At 42.7% G+C, this 23116-nt stretch overlaps 3 protein-coding genes across 4 annotated transcripts in view; 1 reads left to right on the plus strand and 2 right to left on the minus strand.

Annotated features, from left to right (window-relative positions):
- The window catches only part of cwc27 (CWC27 spliceosome associated cyclophilin), a 28778-nt gene extending 17837 nt beyond the window's left edge, over positions 1 to 10941 (minus strand). The window contains exons 1-10 of one of the 2 annotated variants that reach the window (XM_041959840.1): positions 10667 to 10941; positions 10223 to 10319; positions 9386 to 9498; positions 9156 to 9299; positions 8946 to 9044; positions 8752 to 8855; positions 8215 to 8284; positions 7474 to 7553; positions 7331 to 7367; positions 7074 to 7246 (exon numbers count right to left, since the gene is read on the minus strand). In XM_041959840.1, coding sequence (XP_041815774.1) covers positions 7074 to 7246; positions 7331 to 7367; positions 7474 to 7553; positions 8215 to 8284; positions 8752 to 8855; positions 8946 to 9044; positions 9156 to 9299; positions 9386 to 9498; positions 10223 to 10319; positions 10667 to 10708 — 959 coding nt within the window. In that variant the 5' untranslated portion in view covers positions 10709 to 10941. The remainder of the gene's footprint in view (positions 1 to 7073; positions 7247 to 7330; positions 7368 to 7473; positions 7554 to 8214; positions 8285 to 8751; positions 8856 to 8945; positions 9045 to 9155; positions 9300 to 9385; positions 9499 to 10222; positions 10320 to 10666) is intronic. The other variant, XM_041959839.1, reaches the window with a different exon arrangement.
- Positions 10942 to 11541: 600 nt separating this feature from the next.
- On the plus strand, positions 11542 to 16254 carry ppwd1 (peptidylprolyl isomerase domain and WD repeat containing 1). The gene is made up of 11 exons (XM_041959656.1): positions 11542 to 11680; positions 11819 to 11921; positions 12519 to 12622; positions 12756 to 12876; positions 13015 to 13462; positions 13549 to 13739; positions 13896 to 14085; positions 14176 to 14357; positions 14446 to 14527; positions 14618 to 14800; positions 15871 to 16254. The coding sequence occupies exons 1-11, from the start codon at positions 11542 to 11544 to the stop codon at positions 16012 to 16014; spliced, it is 1887 nt and encodes a 628-aa protein (XP_041815590.1). The 3' UTR covers positions 16015 to 16254.
- Positions 16234 to 22512, minus strand: trim23 (tripartite motif containing 23). Its single transcript, XM_041959657.1, has 11 exons — positions 22389 to 22512; positions 21531 to 21693; positions 20345 to 20466; positions 19982 to 20260; positions 19716 to 19898; positions 19415 to 19630; positions 19189 to 19323; positions 18980 to 19109; positions 18774 to 18884; positions 18017 to 18141; positions 16234 to 17904 (listed from the first exon to the last, which is right to left on the minus strand). Exons 1-11 carry the CDS (start codon positions 22485 to 22487, stop codon positions 17725 to 17727), a joined length of 1743 nt encoding a protein of 580 aa, XP_041815591.1. The 5' UTR covers positions 22488 to 22512; the 3' UTR covers positions 16234 to 17724.
- Positions 22513 to 23116: the final 604 nt, after the last annotated feature.

The raw sequence follows: 23116 nt of genomic DNA on the forward strand, positions 1-23116 counted from the left end.
ATATGCGGGTTATTTTGAGTTAATGATTGAGGCTGATACCACTATCAGTTGTAACGACACTGACCAATAATAATTTTTAAACACATGACATAAACAAACATTTTTAATAAGGACTTATTATATTTAGTTGTTTACGAATCGTGGCAGAGAAATGTGCTGAGCGTGAGATTCTACAGTGGCAACTTGAACCTATCGCTGCCCTCTGGTGGACAAAATAATGATGACACCATTTCTAAATGAACCTCGAACATCTTTGGCATTTCTGTGCTGCATTTATTTTCAATTATGGCGCAACATTAAACATGATACTCATATATCTGTGATAAACTAAGATCAGGCTCTAATTCAAATATCTTGGATTAATTCGTTAGAGCTCGAACGATCAATCGCTGAAGTAATTTTTGTTACTTAGTCAGGGGTCGTCCCTAAAGGAAAAATGCTGGATCACTGGTGTAACTACCAAAACGAGCATTAGCTTACTAATGATATGCTAGCTTGCTAACATGTGACTTGTTTAGACTGAAGAGGTAATATTAAATATGATCGAAACATCTGATATTTTATGTAAATGTTTTAAAATGATGTTAAATTCCACCTTTTTCAAATTAGAATTAACAAAAATAACACAACATGCCTTACATTACAAAATGATTAACGGAATGGCATCGTTATCTTAGCTTAACAGGATATTTCGATCTTTTCTCTTTTAAACTGCACAAATGCCACTAACAAGCTAACTAACTGCTTACATTTATTAAGGATTAGCAATTAAGTTTGATACAGAGAACAGGCTCTTGAAACTATTATTTTTGACAGTTATGCTACACTTGTGATACTACAGTGACTTCCTGTTTACAAAGCAGATTGCCTACTGGACGGCACTACAGATGTTTCCTAGCAACCACTTCACACATCACTCAGGTCCAGGTGAAAAGCATCATCGAAGGATGAAAGAGAGGACGGAAGGACAGGAGTTGGAGGAGTTTGTGAAGAGTGGCCTTGCTATCTTCCCATTTTCTCTAAAAGCCACAGAGAAGACACATCCATCCATCCATCAACAGGGCTCTCCATATGCTAGCAGGAGGGGAGACTCAGAGAGAAAGCCGCTCAGATTTTATTATTTGCCAGATAAACAGACCTGAATGGGCAAAGCTACATACATTATGGATGCTTTTTGAGAATCTCTACCAGTCCCAGTGGTCTGGGTCTACCAGGCGGCTGCCAGCTACTGTCATTCTTTCAGAAAATTAAAAAAAGTGAAACCCAAAGAGCTGTGGATGATTAACTTTTCATAAAGAAAGCATATGAAGTGATTGGCAGGAGACCAAGAACTCGCTCATGATTCAGAACCTTGCATTTAATACTCCAGTGTCTGGCACGAGTCTGAGGCTGACACAGGAATTCGACAGCCTACAAAATAGTACAGCGATGACTGTATGGTTCATCAAAAATTCAATGGTTTTCCAAAGTGTACAGGCAGGCGTCCTTGCCTTTTTTGGATTTCATTGTATCTTCATTTTCTGGGCTTCGAGTGACTTTAAGAAAAGTAATAAATGATAAAGTCAAACTCTTTTCAGTTAAAATATAGCTACAGAATAATGGAAACAAGTCAAATGTATATTCAACAGTAAAATTTAACACCTAAGTCTTATTTCAAGTAAGTACACCACAAGGATGGCAGCAGCAGCTTCTCCGTGCTATGGCGGACTCAAACCAGTCTGACGACTGAGCAAGTGATGTGGATGAATGTGCTAGAATAACAAGATGGCTGGGTGAACTCCCCTCAGGGGGCACTCCATGGCTTGGTCAAAAGCCAAGGAGAACTGTGAGCTGGAGTGGAGGAATCCAACCTCAACACAGGAATTTGCATGACTTTGCAGAGTGATCTAGACCAACACATTACCCACGCAGTGGACCAAGGTTCCTCTTTTAGAGCGGCTTATCTTCCTCGCAATTATCGACTGGATCCTTTGTCCTTCTGTTAGTTCGTCATGATTGAAGAGAGGAATGAATCTTGCAGAACATCAAGTGTTTCTTTTATCATATGTTCATTAATTTTCTGTCCCTCTTACATATTTTGCTTATTTGAGTAGAAGATAGTAAATGTGTTGACACTGATCACGGTCCAAGTGGTGTTCTGCTGTATCTTTAATTAATTTTCAAAAAGTCTTAACCCCGTCGTCCGAGACCTGCATCGCTGGCTGGAACTGTTTCCAGCGAGCAAGTGCCCCATATGGGGCAGACATGCTACAGTGGGCCAGAGATGTGTAAACCTGGCAGTTCCAAAACATACACAATCCCGCTGCCAAGAACTGGATTATCTCAAGCAGTTTTCTGCACAAAAGCAGCGCTGAATGCTTTCTTGATCTCTGCAACCTTTCCCTGCGAACGCGTTGGGTTATGACCGATGACAAGAGACAGGTGCAGCCAATTAATACAGAGTGACGCAGCGTCCGGGGAACGGCCACTCGGGCAGGATAATTAGTGTCTGATGTCCCATTTAAGTTATACTGTCCGCAAGGCTGAAAGAATGCTTTCTTCAACAGCAATGTGGAACAAGACCAAATCCAGAAACAACAAGATCAGGATTAGAACTATAACAGTTACTCAAGTCGATGGACAAAAAAATAATAAGCATTTTAAAATTATAATTAGATAATTAATCATATTAATCTATTTGTGAGAGTTTGCTGTGTTTCTCTGTTTGATGCGATTGTAAACTGAATCTCTTTGGCTTTTGGACTGTCGGACAAATCATTTGGAGACGTCACCTCAGGGTCGGACACTGTGCTGCAAATATTTTACTAGTATCTAATATTTTATTTAGAAACAAATCAGCAGATTAATCAATAATGAACACAATCATTAGTGGCAGCTCTAATTAAGACACACACTTGAGTAACAGAGGGAACACAATTTGGTTTTTCAGAGCACGAGAGGCTTCGACATGTACGTTACATTGTTTACCATGAAATATTCAGACAAAGCTTCAGACAGACAACTATTCTGACAACCGATTAATCGTTTAAGTCATTAATCACTGCTTCCACCTTCTCAAATGTGAATTTTCGCTGGTTGTCTCAGTTTTTTATGATATTAAACTGAAGATTTGGGGATTTTTTTAGTGTTTAGATGTAACAATCAATTTTATTCTGTCAACCGGGGCTCTGGGAAATTGTGATGGCCACTATTACTACTTACTAAGATCTTACACAACAAATAAGAGTTTGAGAAATTGGCAGATTATTATCTTCTCATCATTAGCTTCTAAAGTTTTGTTTTCACACATTAGATCTGTCTCACACCATTGGTCTGAATATCAGTTTGATCATTTCTTAGTGATTTTGCATATATTTGCCATTACTGGCATTGGAAAATACCCTTATCAATATCTTCATAAAGTCGGCATCACAATTCCTGTAGGGATATTCCATTGACACAATGCATTTTGGCCCCTTACCCTAACCATCACAACCCTAAAACCAGGTCTTCACCCTCAAAAAGCAGTCTGAAACCAGGGGACCTCAGTTTGGTCCTCACAATGACAGGAAGTCCCCACAAGTTGGTGTGCAGTCAGATTATAGTCCCCACCAGGATATATAAACAAAAGCACACACACACTCTCTCTCTCTTTCTCTCTCTCTCACTTGCTCACACACACACTCACACAAACACACACACAGTTATTATTTTAATGACAGACTGTAAATGGACATCATGTGGATGATGTGATAGTCTTGATAGCACCTTGATTTTTAAGGCCTCTATTAATGTCATTCTGTTCATACTGTATACACTGTATATAATGATGTGATAACAAGTGATATAAATAACAGGAAGTGCGCTTCTGTTATTATCTCTAGCCTGCAGTAACTGAAAAGCGATTACCAGAGACAGCAGAGGGAGCCAGGCCCTGCTGGCAGAAGCAGCTCACACTGTCCGACAGCCATATGGAAGCGTTTTGCTTCCCCAGTCATGCCCCGTCGGGTTTAACAAAAGTGGCGACTACCACATACACCGCTTTTGGGACTTCATTCAGTAGTGTCTTTTATAAAGCAACCCCCTAAAGAGGCCTTCTTCAAACACAGCAAAACCAGACTTGATCAATAGCAACATAAAAGAAGTGTCAAACTGTGAGCACAAAAGCTTAACCAGCATCACCAAGACCGCCAAACATCACAGCAAGTTGAGACAAACTGGGCAGAGGATCAGTTCTGATCAGTTGTGACTCTTTCCTTGGTTCAGGTACCGTGCACCATTATTTGGCAACTTGCTGACGAATCTGAACAAGTCCAAGCATTTTGCAATCATGGAATAGTGCAGTGGAATATCATCTGGCTGCTGCTGGAGAGCAACGTAAGATAGTTTTGACCTGATGTAAAAACTATTTTGGTTTCAGGGAGACTCCAAATTTCAAGGTTGTCTCAGCAGCCTCGACTGCGAGGGAAAAAAAAAGATACAATCATCTTTGTTAATGTTCCCCCAGCTGAGGCCTGAGCACACTGCAGACAGCACACACCACACACTGCACGATCGCAGTCAATCGCACAAAACTGAGAAAAGTGGCTGCTTTTAACATCCTTTCTCCCTTTTTCCCAGGTGACCAGATACCAGCCGGTGCTCCTCCTTGTGCACAGAGCAGCTGAAAGCTCAAAGCAACGGTGGGAGAGCAGAGCTCACCCTGCAACAATGCCCCCTTTGTCCCGGACTAACACTGTACCTACCAGCCTGCTCTTTGATTCCCTGCCAAGACAAACCACTGTGTTGGGTTACAGTTCTTGTAGCAAAACAATCTGCGCTTGTGTTTAATATTCTACAGTCTGCCTGCATTGGGCTGGCTGTCAGTCAGGGCGCACACACACACACATAACTGAGTGGGGGCCCACTCCTTATCCCATTAGCGCTAATGAGAGAAGGGTATGTTGATATGTGTGTTGAGGGCTACCTGTTAGGAGGATGTGGAGGAGAGATAACCGGCCAACCAGCAGCATCAAAGAGAGATGAAAGACAAGTCGCTGCCTCCGTTCTCCTCAGCTCATTTTCAGACTAATGCTGTCTCACACACCATCACCTTCCACTCTCACCTTCACTTCACTCACACTCTTGGCTCAGACAGACACACTGTTTGCTTCTACTTCAGCACAGTAAGTAATTTGGTTCGAGTGCCAACATTCCTGTTTCAAATAGCAGGTCCACTGAAGTTGGTCCAGTGAGCTACGACTGAGATATGTGCGTGTTTGCCGGGTGTGTGTGTGTGTGTGTGTGTGTGTGTGTGTGTGTGTGTATAGAAACAGAGCTGGAAGATATCTGGATGACGAAGACACCAGGCCTCGGTGGGACAGAACTGTGGAGGCACTGGAGCGATGGAATCATGCTATCCAGACTTCTAAAGTGCTGCTGTTCATTAGGTCATTTGCATGGGAGAACTAGGCGAGGACTTATTTTAGACACATGACACTAAAATCCTTCTTTAAAGAACACATTTACTCATCACGCAGAGCGTCAACTGGCTCTCTGTGGCTCTGGAGGAGCTCGGTGAAGTCTGAGAAAATGACCATGATGACGTCATGATGATGTCGTCAATGATGACGTCATCGGGGTTTGTCAGCTTGGCCTTTGAAACTTAAGGTTTTTATGTGTGAGCTTTGGAAGAAGTGGCCATTTAGGCATCTAATTAAAAATGCAATTGAGTGGCATTGTGGGAAATGTAGGATCCAGTGTTTTGGGAGCTCAAGCACCAAAAGACTAAAAAGTCTCTGCTTCTTTGTTCTTTTTAAAATCTGTCTTGTGAGTCCTCCAGCTTGTACACAGCTTCCCCCTAATACGACAGATGTTGTTGACAGCATCTGGGGACTAACGTGTAACTCAGCTACAGGTAGAGCTGCAGTGATTGGCTGATTCACTGATGAGCCAATCATCAATAAATGATAATAATATAATTGATTTATCATTTAAGTTATTTTTCAAGTAACATCTCTGGTTCCAGCTTGTAAAATGTGAGGATTATCTGCTTTTCATTGTCATGTGTCTGATAATAAATGAAATATTTGGAGCTTCAAGATTCAAGACCTTGTGCTCTGTAAAAGTGCCATTTGAATTCTACAGTTTTGCGGCTTGTAAACAGCAAAATGTTCCATATTTCAGGGATGCAAATGTCTTAAATAACACAGTGAAATGCACATTAATCTGTGCATCAATTTGCATGTCAAACTGCTTCTGAAATCCAACCACGACCTAATCAGAAATGCTAGAGGACAAAAGTGTTTTGAAGGGATTTGCTGTTGCAGAGAGGCAGTAATTAATACATGTTTCAGTGATTGTTTCATGATTGTTTCAGTGCGCCTGGGCTTCAGGAGTGTCTAAATAGTGCATAAATCATTCTCACCTCTTCCGAACCCGTTATTGTGGTCATGTTAACTCAATGTAGAGCTAAAATGATAAATTGATTGACAGAAAGTTAATGATTTTGATAACTGATTAATTCTGTAAGTCATTTTTAAAGCAAAAAAATTTCAAACATTTACTGGTTCTAACTCCTTAAATGTGAACACTTGCTATTTTTCCTTGTGTTAAATGATAGCAGATGGAATATTCAGGGTTTTGGTCTGACAATGAGACAAAAGACACTTGAAGAAGATACTGTAAAATGAATAATCAGTGAATCAAGAAAATAATCTTCAGATTAATAAATAACCCTTAGCTGCAGTGATGTAAATATTACAGTCCAGGTCCTCTTCCTGTGGATTTAATGATTTAATGAAAGCTCTGCTTGTTACAAAAATTAAAGTTTGATGGTCTACTCTCATCTAACTGAATTTATTTAACAGGAGAGGGAAGCTCAACGTGGTTCATCACTTTTTCTCTGTATTGCAGCACAACAGCTCCCCCATCAGGCTGTTAGCCTGTATTACAACTGGAACAGCAACTTAATGCTGCTGCAGCTGTTAGCAACCAAAGCAAAAATCTGGCCAACTATTTTCTGAACAAAGATGCATTATTCTGTACATATTTTGTATTTCTGCTGAAGTCAGAGGTTGCAGTATGTATCCTATCTCTGAATCATGCGTTCCTACCTGCGGCTCGGCTTCTTCCCTCGCTCCTCATCACCCGGCTCTGTTTTCTCTGCTCCTTTTTCTTTCTGTAGCTTTTTACTGATGAGCTCTCTCATCTTCTCTCTCTTGTCTGAGTCATACTCTTCATCTGCATCCACGTCATCTTCGGCATCACTGTCAGCTTCATCGTCTGTCTGGAAGAACACGCTGAGGTTTACTATCAGAGGAAAGCGACTCTGGGAACTTAGTTTTCCATCTTTACAGAATGTCCCTCTTACCTTGGCTCCATCTCCTGATGTCTTCTTCTTTGTTTTCCTTTAAAAGCAGAATATGGGTTAATGTTGGAATGGGACAAACATTGTGAATGTAGAAGAAGATGTTTATTATGTCTAATCATCAATCAATCAGTCACTTTACACACTTATCAACTGCTGGAACTGAGCTCAGTCTGGGATCATCCTTCAGAAGGTCGTGGCTGCTTTTGCTTTTTCCCTTTAGTGTCTGAGAAAACAAAAAAATATCATCTGATTCTGATTTTGTACATTTTGCAACACTTTTTAAACTTCAATGAGATGTCGAATTCTCTAACTTCTATTTAATTTTAAGAGAAATTCATTCAAAATCAGCACTTATTGCAAATATATGAAATTAACCAAAGCACATTTACATTTCAAAGACAAACTGTCCACTGTAAAAGATTATGGTACAGTAAATACAGAATCATTTCCCAGCTAGTACCATCAAATGTAGTTGGCACATGCTTATAAACAATCATTTTAGATCAGCAATCAGCATTATGTGAGATTATCTGAGATGAAACACTGACTTTAGGTCAAAATAATGACCAACCTTTACAACCACATACGGTCTGTTTGCTCTGTTTGCACTGGTTTACGCTGCCTGTGGCCTGTGCACCAAATCCAAAAAGACATGAGGCTCAAACAACTTAAATAAGATTTTAGATGTTTCATGTTTTTGTCTTTAGTCTCACTCAGGAACAGTAACTCAGATACTCCCTGCAGTTGAGGCGTCACTGGCAGACGTGGTCAGTTTTAAGAGTCTGTCTAACAGCGAACAGACTGAACTCCTGAAGAAATATTAAAATTATTTCTCTGCTGTTCAACTGGCAGCCAGCAGAAGGACTAGCTTCATATATCAGTACCTGACTGACTTGATTCACCATCTCCTCTTCCTCTTCAGCTTCCTCTCCAAACGATAACAGACTGAAGTTCCTGCAAAAATCAACATGAGGCATTAAAAACAACAACACTGAAAACACATTCATCTGTGCAGCAACTGTCGATGAGTTGAAGCACATGACCCAAAGAGAAAGAGGAGAAGAACAAGCAGGACTGCCTCAGGATTCTGTCAGAATATACAACGACGCAGCTCAAACACAAAAGTGACACGAAGGTTATTTAAAATATAGATAATTCCATGTGAAATATACTGATGCATATTTGCTAACAACAAAGATTTTCACTGTCACTCGTGGCTGTGAAGAGTGATGGCCGATGGTCCACTTTTCTGATGTACTTTTTGGGCAGACGAAGCAGTAAAAGATGACGAAGAAGGAAAATGAACAAAAGAGGCAAAAAAAAAAAAAACACAACAAAGTAAACAAAAGGGTTCGAGCACCTGCAGCACAAAAACCTTCCAATGTTACAGTGAGCGCGACAGATGAAGTCTGGGTACTCACTTTGTGGCTTTTGACTGTGATTTCTTTCCCTCCTCTTTATCTTTTTCCTTTTTGGCTTTCTTTAATTCACGTGGCACGATGTCATCAAAAGGACAATGAAGCACCTGGACGAGATGAAGGGTTTTTAACGAGAGAGACACAAAGAACAACAAAAGCTGTCAAGCGAGTGAAAAAGCGGAGGAGGAAGAAAATACCTCAGCAGTTTTTATCGTGTGCGCATTTAAAGGCCTTTCCTCGTCATCACACTCAACTTCTGCTAATCTGAGCATGTTGTAGACCGTGTCCCCTGTGACCTGCAGAAAAGCACAAATGGTCAAAAGCAGTTGGGGAAAATTCCACTGATCTGGGTTCATGGATGTATATCTGAACCAGGACTGAAACGAATGCACACAGGAAATATTCACCTTGGCGAATATGGTGTGTTTATTGTTGAGCTCATCTGCACGGCCCAGGGTGAAGAAAAACTGACTGCCATTATCATGTGGCCCGGCATTTGCCATGGCAACCAAACCTCTCCGATTGAAGCGCAACCTGGAGTGAAACTCATCCTAAAGGTTTAAAAAGAAAGCCCATAGGGGTTAGTTTTCCATTCACACTTCTTCTGGTAGTTTTAACAGTAATTAAGCAGTCTGACCTTGAACGGCCGGCCATAGATGGACTCTCCACCTGTTCCTGTTCCACTGGGATCTCCCCCCTGAATGATGAAGTCTCGCACCACTCTGTGAAATATTGTGCCATCATAGTAACCTGGAGGAGGAGAAATACTAGACAATAAGCCAACACTATATTTTACAGGCCTGCAATGTCTGAACAATTTCCAAGGAGTTTCCTGGAAATAACTATGACAATTGGGAGTAATTACAAGGAAAATAGAGACAGTATTCAACTGGTACATTTCCAGTTATTTAACTGCAATAAACTAGAGAGTCTTTAAGTCAGTGAACAGCTGGTCATTTGTCTGCAGGCAAGCACAAAGTCAACATACCTGGCAAATAAAGTTTGTAATAATAAATCAGTGATAAATGAATGATGATTTTTAAATTGAACTTTTATTTTAGTAACATTAATTATTTTCCCTATAATTAGCACCAAATTACATAGTTCATTTCAGGAAAGTTATGGACCCATAAAATAAAGAATTACTGACAATTAATGTAAATAGTGAAATAACCAAAGCTGGGTTTGAATTTCATCCATATTGGGATGAATGGGTGTATAATTAAACCATGAGCCTCCAGCTCAGTGGTCGCCAGGGTGATAAATACGTATTATAATGTAATTTTAGGAGAAGTGGGATACCCCAGAAAACCTATGATTAACTTTAGCCTGTAATACACATAACTCACTTTAAAGGTGTTTCGAACGGGCCATTTGAGCTAGATTTTCAAATAAATCTGAACATCTCAACATGGATGCGGGAATTTTCTCGCAAAACTGGAAGCACAGATTTTAGCTGGCTTTGAATTTTTACCTTCCATGCACAGCTGCACAAAGTTCCTGCATGCTTTAGGAGCCTCCTTGGACCACAACTCAATGTCAATGTCACCTGCTGAGGTCTTCAACAGGACCTAAGAAAAGATCACAAGGTGGGACATTTAAATCCAGAAGTTATAGCCACATTACCTACAGCCACAACAGCGAGTAAAATATTTTACGACTCAAACATTTCTTAAGTAACGTTTGCTGCAGGACATAACGTGATTGTGAAGGCTCAACGTAGCAGTGATCAAATTATGACTGAAACTTTTAGAACTTAACATCGTAACATTTAAATAGACTTCAGCTAAACGTGCGACGTAGTCAAAGATCCTCCACACCGTTATAAACTCTAAAAGTAAACTAGATATTGAGGGACTTGTTCGAAAACCACGTAAAAGGACAAAGTGGATGTTAAAGCTGCAAAAGTGGCGCTCACCTTTCCATTTGTTGGCGGCTCTTGAATGTAAATATTGCTCATTCTGCCACTGAGGTTTTGTTTGTCGTTAAAGCAAGAAAAATGTATTTCTTACAATGTCTGATACTGAAAATATATAAAACAGTATACAATATTTATTAAGTTAGCTTGCTTTACAAGTGACAAGTATCATACTTTCGCGTCTACAGCCATCTTGGCAATACATGTGAGCTTATTGTTTACTCCCGAGTCCGTGGGGGGTTCTAATCAAAAGCATTCTGTGTTTTTTATTTATTTGAATAGCAACATTTAAATTAGTTTAGTTGTTTTCGTATCCATTCTAGTGAATAATTCATTTACATTAGTATGAACGCGCAAATGTTCTGGTGACAGAACAATCTCAAGAAAATACTATTTACCCCCTTAAAGTTGACTTTTGGTTTGGTCCAAGTGTTCCATTACAATACACCGTCGGAAACAAAACAGTAGTTTTGTTCCACTGCGGACAACGTTTTTTAAATACTTAAATTTGAATGATTAAAACCACATACAGGCATTCTTAAAAACACTGATTAGAAACACTGATTAGACTGTTGTCACTGTGTGTTGACGCTGATTTATATTGGGACTGGGAGAAATAATATTTGGCGGTGGACGCTATTGCTCCTGTATGTGCTACTTGGACAAAACAACCAATTTTTCTCGCTTATGGTAGAACCACCCTAAAATACAACCTGCAGTGAAATCTAAAAATAAATCAAGAATGTATTGGTTTTCAGAAAATATGGCAGGATATTAGGCAGCTGGAGTTAAGATCAGTGAGAGAGAATTTAGAGGTCCGGGCGCTGAACGGAAGTACCGTAATCCAGAATGGACCACACCGAAGATTGGAAGCAATGGCGGCCGCTGAAAACAATGTGGAACTTAAGCGAAAAGCAGATGATAGTCAGGATGGAGATGGAGTTGGAAATGGGGAAGAAGATGAGTGGGTCGGACCCATGCCGAGCGAGGCTACAAAGGCCAAGAAACGGAAAGGTTCGTTTCTGGCACTTAGATAATTCGATATATTTTCGTACATCCGCGACTCCTGCTGAACAATGCTAATCATGCTAACCAAACTCCCGCTAACTCTGGATGTCTTTTTGTTTTTTTTTTGTTTGTTTTTTTTGTCAGTTCTCGAATTTGAGCGTGTCTACCTGGACAACCTCCCTTCAGCTGCAATGTATGAACGGAGCTACATGCACAGAGACGTTATCACACACTTAGTTTGTTCTAAGTAAGTGGTTTTCCATTAAATTTGACATGGACATGGTGTGTTCAAGTTACTGTATCCCCGTCGGACCGCTTTCCTAGTGTCTGCTGTCCACTTACATATACAATATTCCAAGATCAATTATCATGCTTAGCTGATAGAGGGTGTTAACAGTGCTAAACTGGTACAACTTGTATGTAGTTTTCAGGAACAGTGAAAGAGGTATGACTCAATCACCAGTACCACCTATACACTGGTATACACCAGCATTTCCTTTGTGCTAATCTAATGTTACTTAGCATTCAGATTTTCGTAAAAATCAGGTGCCAAAGGGACGATATACACTGGTGTCTCCCGTGTTAAATCTGTTGGTGGGCACAAGACCTTTACTTAAGATATTGTAAGATAGGATGATTGCCTTTATGTACCGTGATGATTACGGCATTTCCTATCATTGATATATTATGAATTGCGCTCACCAGATCACCACAAAAATCTTAAACGCAGGTTACGGTGTCCCTGAACCCTTGAAAATCCACTCTCCACATTAACTTGTTGATGTTATTTCTTGTTTTGCTCCAGGCTTTGTTTTTTAATCAAAGTAAATGTTCCTTTTTCCAGGACAGACTTCATTATTACAGCCAGCCAAGATGGCCATGTCAAGTTTTGGAAGAAGAAGGAGGAGGAGGGAATAGAGTTTGTTAAACACTTTCGAAGTCATCTCGGTATGCAGTGATTGGGGGCAAGAAGGAGTTGTATGATGACCTTCCTGCATTTCCTTTTAGTGTTTGCATGATATAGTCAAATATAACATGTATGATGCAATGAGTACTGACATTGTTCTTGCATTTTCTGCAGGTGTGATAGAAAGCATTGCAGTCAGTGCTGAAGGGGCCCTTTTCTGTTCTGTTGGTGATGATCAAGCCATGAAAGTATTTGACGTTGTCAACTTTGACATGATCAACATGCTGAAATTGGGGTGAGTGAGAGAGGTGTGCTTAGTGTTTCTTTTGACTTCATGTGAAATGTGTACACATGAAGGACAGAAGGTGTTTACAAAGGTGAACTGACACCTCTTTCCCAATGTAACACGATTTTATTTCTCACCTCTGTGCAGCTTTCAACCAGGCCAGTGTGAGTGGATCTACAATCCCGGGGATGCCATCTCCACGGTAGCCTGCTCAGAAAAATCTACAGGGAAGATTTTCATTTATGATGGAAGGGGAAGCAACCAGCCCCTCCACGTCTTTGACAAGATGCACTCCTCACCGCTGTCCCAAATTCGCCTTAATCCCACGTTTAGAGTCATCGTGTCTGCTGACAAAGCGGGAATGCTGGAATACTGGACTGGCCTCCCGAATGAATTCAAGTTCCCCAAGCATGTGCACTGGGAATACAAAACAGACACAGACTTGTATGAATTTGCAAAACACAAAACCTATCCCACCAGTCTCGCATTTTCTTCTGACGGGAAGAAAATGGCGACCATTGCTTCTGACAGGAAAGTCAGAATCTTCCGCTTCCTAACAGGAAAACTGATGAGAGTGTTCGATGAATCATTAACGGTAAGTTCTCAACATCGTTCAGCCTGAGTCTTTACTGATGTGCATGTGCATGTGTACATGCTTATCGCAGCTGCTTTCTGTGTTAGATGTTCACAGAGCTGCAGCAGATGAGGCAGCAGCTGCCCGACATGGAGTTCGGGAGGCGAATGGCTGTGGAGAGAGAACTGGAGAAGGTGGACGGTATCCGACTGACAAATATCATCTTTGATGAGACTGGCCACTTTGTGCTCTATGGGACAATGCTGGGGATCAAGGTCATCAATGTGGAAACCAACAGGTATGTTCATGTGAAGATGGAGAAAATGAGTGTGCTTAAAGTGTTGATTAATTAATTAAACCTTGAAGTCTATGACCTGTGTGTCCCGCTACCTTGATGTCAATCACCTATTTAAGGTCAAATATCAAATCAGTGTTTCTGGATGTTATTCTCCAGATGTGTGCGGATCCTGGGGAAGTTGGAGAACATTCGCGTGGTCCAGCTGAGTCTGTTCCAGGGGGTTGCAAAGGCCATGCAGGTGGCGCCCACCGTGGAGATGAAGGCGTCTGACAACCCTGCTTTAGACAGCGTGGAGTCTGACCCCACCATATTCTGCACTGCGTTCAAGAAGAACCGCTTCTACATGGTGGGATAACAGGGCATTTAAATGAAAATGATAAAGCTCCATTTTTCTTTTCTCTGTCTTAATAATCATTTTTTTTTTTCCTTACTGAAGTTCTCAAAGAGAGAACCAGAGGATACAAAGAGCGCAGACTCAGACAGAGACATCTTTAACGAGAAGCCCTCGAAGGAAGAGGTGATGGCTGCCACGCAGGCCGAGGGCCCCAAGAGAGTGTCCGACAGCGCCATCATCCACACCACCATGGGAGACATCCACATCAAGCTTTTCCCCGTAGAGTAGGTTTAGTATAACATCGTGGTTTTGTTCAGAAGTCTCCTTTACACTTGACAAGATATAAACAATACTTTGCTCTGTTGTTCTTAGATGTCCCAAAACTGTGGAGAACTTCTGTGTCCACAGCAGAAATGGCTACTACAATGGCCATATATTCCACAGAGTAATCAAGGTAAGTTTTCTTATCTGGTTCTTAAGACATATTCAGCAATAATCAGTCGTGAGAGTCTGTGTCTACATCTTCTGTCCTTGTTGTGTGCAGGGCTTCATGATTCAGACAGGAGACCCCACAGGCACAGGCATGGGAGGAGAGAGCATCTGGGGAGGAGAGTTTGAAGACGAGTTCCACGCCACGCTGAGACACGACCGCCCCTACACGCTCAGTATGGCCAACGGCGGGCCGGGCACCAACGGCTCACAGTTTTTCATCACTGTTGTCCCGACGGTAAGTCACCTCATTAGTAGTTAGTTCCTTAAGTCCTTTCAGACATGCACTGCATTAATGTGCGGCTGCAGATTTGTATATAGGCTGGCTCTGTCTGAAGGTTAAAACTAATCATCCAATTTATCGTGAAATATCTTTACTTGAATATGGATTAAACAAATAAGATCTTACATGTTAACTAGTGAGCTTCGTGGGCACTGGCAGGATAATCGCTTCTTATTTATTACACTGTTTTCCTGTTTCCAGTCTGTTTGCTAAGCTAAGCTAGCAGTCTCCTGGCTTGGCTTTCATATGTAACAGACAGATGAGAGAGTGGTATCAATTTTCTCATCCAACTCTCGACTAAACAGCGAACGTGCTTGTTTCGCATAAGCGGACCTGCATTATTTCTAATGGCCAGCAGGGGGCACTGGTTGATGCATTGCCTCAGTAAACATTTTCCCAATGAGTTTACTGTCTCATTATCCATTTAGAGCAGGGTAAGTTTTAGGGCGTGGCTACCTTGTGATTGACAAGTCGCTACAGTCGGATCCAATCAGGCGTATCCATGGCAGCGCCACCATCTCTTCTAAATATGGTCACTTCTGGCTCCAAAAAAACAAAATGCCAACCTCGAGGCTTCACAACGGTAGTCCACAAACCAATGGGTGACGTCACGGTGGCCATGGCTACTGTTTATTATTCAGTCTGTGGTTTGGAACCAGTGTGAGCAAATGAGGAATTATTAAGGTAGAGTCCAGAACTGAACATGCTGTCTTTTTCATCAATGCTTGGTTGTTGTTAGAAAAAGGCAGCAGAACATTGTAGTCCTGCTAATTAATGAACAACTTGATGAGGGAATGTATTGGAAGGAGCTGGAGAGAAACAGGGGTCGTGAATTAAAGCTTCAACCAAGTTTAAAACTCAATCACCTGATGCAGAGTCAACACGACGCCTTGACTGACAAAAAAACACGACTTTAAGAGACAGAAGCAGCCGGCAGCGCTACAGATTCCCTGCCTGACAGAGGCTTAAAATATCTGGTTTGTGAGTTTGACGGCTCGTGTGCCGCTGCCTTTCTCTCTTCACAGCCTTGGCTTGACAACAAGCACACAGTGTTTGGAAGGTGTACAAAAGGCATGGAGGCAGTTCAGAGGATCTCCAATGTCAAAGTCAACCCCAAGACCGACAAGCCGTACGAGGACATCAGCATCATCAACATCACCATAAAGTGATCGGACGTCTTATTCCTGTCCTGTACACTGATGGTTTCTTGTTTTTTTACCAGAATGACTTATTAAGGAATGCTCTGAGGATGAGTGTAGTAAGAATCATTTGTTAGTTGTGATGGAGATGAAGAGTCTCAGTTTGTAAATAATCATTGTGAACAACATGTATGGATGGCAAAGCAGCAGAAAAAGAAAAAAAAAATCTACCAGCCAGACAAATAAGGTCAGTCAGTTTATTTTACAGCATCACATTATGAATAATTTACAAAAGCCATTATCAAGTCCACTGGTAACAAAGGCTCTGCCGCGCGTTGTTCTTCTACGTCTCAAAAACAAACGGAAATGTTGTCACAAACTATGTGGAAAGGCTTTTCACACGTGCATTTTTTTATTTGTATTTTTATACATAGATACAAGTAGTAAACATTACATAGCAATGAATAAAGATTAAATCAAAGTCAAATGATGGTTTCAAGACAAGTGTCCATGTTAGGCTTAATGCTTCACTAGGTTTCACATTACACTTACTGAAGGCTGTTGATTACAGGTGGACCTGCACTCTGGACACAAACGGGACTTGTGAGATGTTTAAATAGGAATATTTCCACGAGACATTTTGTTCTGCAGTGAGATTAATATTCTACCAAGAAACAGCAGATAGTTAATTTGCTTCCAAATGAAAACTGGTAGTGAGGCAGCAAACAAGTGCATTCCACAAATTCTGCGTGCAAAGACACTCCACAAAACAGGAGGCAGAATCGGTGCGTAAAGACTCGATTTGTCACAAAAGCCTCGTAATAAAGTAACGTCAAACGTTCCCGCTCATAAATAAGTTCAGTAAACAGTTTGTTCTGTAACAGAAAACACTACGTACGAACCGAGGCTGTACTGGTGCGCCACGTCGAGACCAGCTGCGGCTTTAAATAGGTTCATACAGTACACTCAAAAACAAAACATAATTTAAAGACCCCATGAAACATCAACTGCTATTGCTTACATCAGATGTGAAGGCAAAGTGAGAAAACAGCCAAAATCTGAACATTTGACCCTCAGTTTGAAGCTACAGAAAGTCCTCTGAGCATTTCTGTACCTGCAAATATACTGAATTTAGCCGAGAGGTCTTTGTAATTGTTTCATGATTAGGAAAAGGTACGTAAATTATACTATCATTACAATACAGACTACTCTGCATTTAGATACGATTACTGTCACATATAGTGGTGGTTATGATGAATGACATGAGTCCACTCTGGCAGGGCACAATGAGCAGTTTCAATGAGTTACTGGACCGAAGTGGACTCGCTATGGAAGCCAGAGAAACGGCTCGTGTCTTGAAAAGGTTAGAACAAAGACTAACTAAAGTAAGCCAGGGGTTAGACCGTGTAAGCTGCCTTAGAACTGAAGCAGGATGGGAGTTTGTAGTCTGAACTCAGGTTTTGTGGCTGGTGATGGCTGCGACTGCGACAGACTTAAAGGTTTTGTAGTTTCCATGTTTCAGTGAAGCTACAGAAAGTATTTACATCTTTGTTTTCTTTGCCCACAGTCGTGCACAAAGAAGGAAAGATGAGGGCAGGCTTAAAGCTGCAGTCTCGTCTGGAGAGTTAGTGTTTGGAAGTGGTGGGAGAACTGATGAGCAGGGCTCAGAGGTTGGATGGGGGGGGGGTTCAGTCCTTAAGGGGGTCGGACCAAGACAGCAATGTAAAGAGGGCGTGACCTTTAGGCCACGTCCAGGACGCCGGCGGCCACCAGCTGTCGGGAAAGCCAGTCCAACCCCTCGTGGAGACCCATCCCACTACGGGCGTCGCAGCCCTGAATGTGCCAGCTCCGCCCACAGCACAGCTTGTGTAGGCTCAGCAGCTCCGTCATCTCCTCCACGGACGCAGCGCCGGGGACGTCCTGCAAACACGCAGAGCGGTGAGCAACGGCGAGGTTATTTTCACCAGAAACTCACCGTGAAATGACGCACCTCTGACCCACGGTGCCGAACACCGCGTGAGCGTTCCAGTACCTGTTTGTTCGCAAAGATGAGCAGCAGGGCGTCTCTGAGCTCCTTCTCCGTCAGTAGTTTGGCCAGCTCACTGTGAGCCTCCATCAGTCTGTCCCTGTGGCAGCTGTCAATCACGAACACCACCGCTTCAGAGGCACAAGAGTTAGAGGAGGAGAGGTTCAGCTTTCACTGCAGCAGTCAGTGTTCGACATCATTTATGCTGCTGCGAAATCCACAACAATTAAATCAGATCTCTGCAAAGTGATCTAAATTAATTACAGTATAAAATACACAATGTGCGCTCACATAGTTCAGAATATGAGGCAGCTTTGGTAGAAGTTACAGCCTTGGTGAACATTTAAAGGCTTCAGGTGGAGCATTCATCATCATTTACACTGATGGATGATGAAGGTGAAGCAACCAAAGCACATTAAACAGAGCGTCCTAATGTTTCTAAGAGGCAGCAAACCTGTTCATATAAAATGAGCTAATTAGTCAGTTTTCAAATAAGTCACACTTTCTATCGTTTAATTGTAGAATTTATGTGCTGCAATAATCCAAATCATTTTTCTCCATGCAGAGTTGTTGCTTAAGTTCTGAGCAACGTAAGTGAGCTTTAAAAGTAGAATATTGCTAAAAATCAACAAAGGAAAACTTGTTGAGCTCATAAAGAGTTAAAATACGGATTTTAAAGTCCACCCATGTGCTAAAAGCCAACAGGACTCCATATATGCTGCACAGCACACAGAATAAAAGTCTGTAAAACACCTGACAATACCTTGAGTGTTCAGGTAATAGTGTTTCCAGAGAGGTCTGAGCTTATGTTTTCCGCCCACATCCCAGATGGTGAACTTTAAGTTCTTATATTCCACAGTCTCCACATTGAACCCTTTAAAAAGATCAAAAAGAAGCTTTAATTAGAACAAGGCTAAAGGGAGGCGAACTATCGTGTGTAAAGTGATGATTCCACTGTCTATCTTTTACCGATGGTTGGGATGGGTTGCATGAACTCGTCTTGTTTCAGCTTGAAGAGGATGGTGGTTTTTCCAGCTCCGTCGAGCCCAAGCGTCACCACACGGATCTCCATCTTTGGACCAATGTGGACCCGGTTGTCCTGAAACAGTGACACATTCTTATCAAACCTGAGCTTATCAAAACGGATCTCCAGGAACAGCCGAGCGGGTGGCACGTACCTTCGTGAAGGTGACGGGGATGCCGGCGTCCAGCTGAATGTGGTCTGCCAGCTCTGTGAACTGATGCTGCTGCTTCTGAAGCGTCTCCAGCAAACAGTTGATCTCCTGCTTTGCCAGCACGACTCTGCAGTCGTCCTGCAGGAAAGAAGCAGCGTGCATCAGGCCTGTCACTGCAGCGTGTGTGTGTCAGCCCGACGCTCCGGGCTTCATCCATAGTGTCTCCTACCTGTTGGAGTGTCTTCTCACAGTGCAGGCAGGCGGTGGACACCTGAGACAGCAGGATGGTCATGTCCTCCTGCTGCTGCCTCAGCCAGATCAGCCTCTCCCTGACGTGCGCGTCCACCACACTCAGCGCCATCTCCTCCTGCCGACACAGAGTCTCGTGGAGGTCTGCGAAGTAAGCTCGGACGCAGGAGCGCGCGCTCTCTGCCGTGCCGGGGACCTGACGAAGACACGGAGGATTAACGTTAATGCCGGAGGAAAAGCGTGATGGTGGAAGTTCTGGCCGAGAACGAGCGCTGTCTTACATGTTCAGTGTGTGCCATGCCAACTCCGTCCTCTACTATCTGCTCTCCGCCTTCTATCTGCTGCACGATGCCCACCAGCTTCCTCGAGTACTCGGACACTTCGTCCGTGAAGGTGCGGATGCAGTGGGCCATGTCCAGGATGGATGCACGGATCTGATTCGCTTCCGTCTCAAGAACAGCGTGCTGGAAAGAAAGTCGAACATGACCGCGTCTCTCCAGATGAAGACATCTAACATGAAGCGGTTACTGTAACTTATCTTTAGTACCTTATGTCCCTGGTGCTTGCCGTACTCCTTGCACACGCAGCACATGAGGGGCCCGGACTGACAGGCCTCCTCCAGGCAGACGAACTCGATGGCGTGGACCTGATGCTGCAGGCACAGGGTCTTCTCGTGAGGCTTGTCAGCCAGTGGCACCCGGCGGTGTTTGGCCAGCGTGCGGGTGGAGTGGGTGAGCTGCGAGCACTCGGCACACAGGTGGGTGGCACACACGGTGCAGTACATCGAGGCTGTGTGGCTCTCGTCCTCGTCGCACCGAATGATGCACTAGTTGAAGAGAAGAACTGTGAATGGGAGGTGCAGGAGGTGTGAGGAAGACTATGCAGAACAGTAAAAGCACGGGTGTCTTACTTCTCCCATGCCTTTCAGGGCGTCCTCTGCCATTCCCGACTGGTTGGAGGCTCCATTCTGGAGTCGCTCCAAGAGTTCAAGCAGAGCAAAGTTCTTCTTCAGCCCCCAAACTCCAGAGTCCCCTAAACATGTTGTAAAAAAAAACGTGGGAAGAACAACAGTGAAATAATGGCTTCCTAACAGTCAGCTGGAGACACCAACGTCTGTAGCAGTGAGTATGTTTACTGCAGGTTTGCTACAGTTTTGTAGCTGTTATTTTGTCCAACGTGGACAGAAAAGCATAACTTTAGCACTTGGCAACATAACGCAATACAAACAGCATCAAAGTTTATCCTCAAAATACACACAAGCTGAATCAAAACCCCTCTGACATAATCAAACCGCTGATTACAGGCTTCACCACAACAGGAGTATTTTCAGTGGCGATCTCTGATTTAGAGCTGAATTCATACATGATGTGCTGCAGTGAAAGCAGACAGACAGATAAAGGCCCAAATATCAACTTTGGTTAACTGCAGTTTCTGTCATGAACCCAGAGGAAGAAAAGTCTCTGGATGTTGTTGTACGGTTCTCTGATGGTTTGCTGGTTTCACCTGACAGGATGACAAGCCAAGGGGAGACGCACAAATATCACAGAGACGTGTCAAGCATTAGAAACTGATTCACATAATCCTTTATTACAATGGCACGAGGTGCCTGCATCCCTCTGTGCCTGATATATCACTGTATGCTCATGGCCTGTCTGATTTACAGTCTGGGAGGCCGTGTAAATAAAACAAAATGCGATAACTTGTTAATCCTTTCTGACATAAACTCAACTGAAAACAGCACAAAGATGACATATTTAATATTTGACCTCATCAGCTGATTTTTGTAAATATCTGCTTATTCTGAGAGGATGGAGCGAGCAAACACATGATTGGATGAAGGAGGTTAATACCTGGACTGGTAAACACAGTATTCAGTTTTTATCATTAGAATCAGGGTTGTATAACTGAACAAAGCTGATCAAATCAAATCAAATCAGTGCACAACAATTCCCCTCATGATGAATAAAGTTGAGCAAACTAAACAATTGGCCAGTTCAAAAGGAAAGATGCCTCAAAATGTAGATAATTCAGAGAGGAGATGAACATTACAACATAATAATTATGGACATTATCATGTCACTAATCCTCTTACTCACCCAGCTCTGTGACCTGTCTGTCGAAGGGGCAGCGGACAGCTCGTCCATGGAGGGGCAACCGGGTGAGACAGTCATGGCACACTGTGTGTCCACAGAGCAAGAGACGAGGGACCTTGTCCCCTTGGAGGGAGAAGACGTCCTCACACACACCACACTCCAGCACCTGTATGAACACACAACCTGATGAACTTCCAGGACCTCCGTCTGTGACTGGCACTGCTGCAGAGGGGGGGGGGGGGCATATTGTACAGCTGCCACTGATTTCATGATTTATGTGGGGGTTTTTTTAATGCACAGAGTTTCTCTATAAGGAGCCAGAGAGGATACAGGTGAGTCAGTGAGTATCTGCCACCTTCACTCTCAGTATTTCAGATGGTTAACCCTCCTGATTTCTGACTGTGGTCTTTAAATATCCACGCGGATGTTGGCTGAACAGTGTTAAGGGAGGCAGGTTTAGACTCGCATGCCAGTGTCTTTTAAAAGCGATCACGTTACTGAGGAGCTGCCGTCAACCTACAGCGCAGCGAGAGGAGACGGCAGCTAGCGATGCAAGCCTTCCAGCGCTGTTAGCATGCTGCAGGCACACACATCAGCCTTGTGATTTCGTATGATGCTACTTCACTTCATTGTGAAATAAGTACGCAATAACATTGTTCATGTTCCACTTTGAAACGCAGCTCATCTAGAATATAGATGACTGTTTGGCATCCCGTGCCACCGACGCCAACGCAGCAGCGTTCACCCAAAAATCATAAGCCACGGAGGCTAGCCTGCCGCCGATGCTTCGTGCAAAATAACCGAACAACATCATCACCGTGATCGTAACGTAGCTGCGGGTTTTAGTAGCATTATTACAACCTTAACGGTGCTTCCAGTAGCTCCCCTCCCGTGTCGGATACAGGGCTCCATCGTCGCTACGGCACCCTGCTTGTTTATTCCTGCTGCTGCAGCGGCCATTCTTGGACGACAGCGCAGAGGACTGAGTAAGTGCGAGAGGACAATCCCACACGTACTTCCGGTTTCGCTCTATAAGTCCTGCTAGCATACAGTGTCGGTCTGTCGTCTTCCGTGTTTCGTTTTTCCATCAGGATGAATGAACTTCACTGTCGAAACAGAAGTTATAGTTATTCTTCACACGATACCGGTAGTTTAAGGAACATTTTGACTCTCACAACTGGCGACAAACATTGTGATGTCACCTACTACCTCTTTGAAGCGCACGCGCAGTGCCACAAAGTGCTTTTTTGTATGTAGCTTAACCGTTCAGAAAGTAAAATAGGTCCCACAATAAACCACAACTGCCAGATTCAGACTAAAAATCTGCACGAAAGGACATGTGGCATAAATGGAATATTATAAGTGGAATAAATAGTCACTGGGTACTGTAATAGGTGGTACAGCTGTATCCATACAGAAGCTGGTTATATATACACATAGTATACACGTATAGTATATACTACCTACTTACATTTAGATTAATAAAGTTTATCTTATCTTATCTTATCTTATCTTATCTTATCTTGTCTTATTTTACGCTTTCTCAAGTACTGTACTTCAGTACAAATTTAAGGAATGAGGTCTATGAT

The sequence above is a fragment of the Chelmon rostratus genome, chromosome 19 (genome assembly GCF_017976325.1).
Source record: "Chelmon rostratus isolate fCheRos1 chromosome 19, fCheRos1.pri, whole genome shotgun sequence".
NCBI classification, from domain to species: domain Eukaryota; kingdom Metazoa; phylum Chordata; class Actinopteri; order Chaetodontiformes; family Chaetodontidae; genus Chelmon; species Chelmon rostratus.

What these genes read in the sequence shown, in the direction of transcription:
- trim23 (XM_041959657.1), bottom strand. Translation starts at nt 22,487, where the DNA reads ATGGCCGCTGCAGCAGCAGGAATAAACAAGCAGGGTGCCGTAGCGACG. An exon ending in GCAAGCACCAGGGACATAAG is followed by an intron (nt 19,899 to 19,981) that starts GTACTAAAGATA and finishes CTTTCTTTCCAG; the next exon opens with CACGCTGTTCTTGAGACGGA. An exon ending in GCATGGCACACACTGAACAT is followed by an intron (nt 19,631 to 19,715) that starts GTAAGACAGCGC and finishes TGTCTTCGTCAG; the next exon opens with GTCCCCGGCACGGCAGAGAG.
- ppwd1 (XM_041959656.1), top strand. Translation starts at nt 11,542, where the DNA reads ATGGCGGCCGCTGAAAACAATGTGGAACTTAAGCGAAAAGCAGATGAT. An exon ending in ATCAACATGCTGAAATTGGG is followed by an intron (nt 12,877 to 13,014) that starts GTGAGTGAGAGA and finishes ACCTCTGTGCAG; the next exon opens with CTTTCAACCAGGCCAGTGTG. An exon ending in ATCAATGTGGAAACCAACAG is followed by an intron (nt 13,740 to 13,895) that starts GTATGTTCATGT and finishes GTTATTCTCCAG; the next exon opens with ATGTGTGCGGATCCTGGGGA.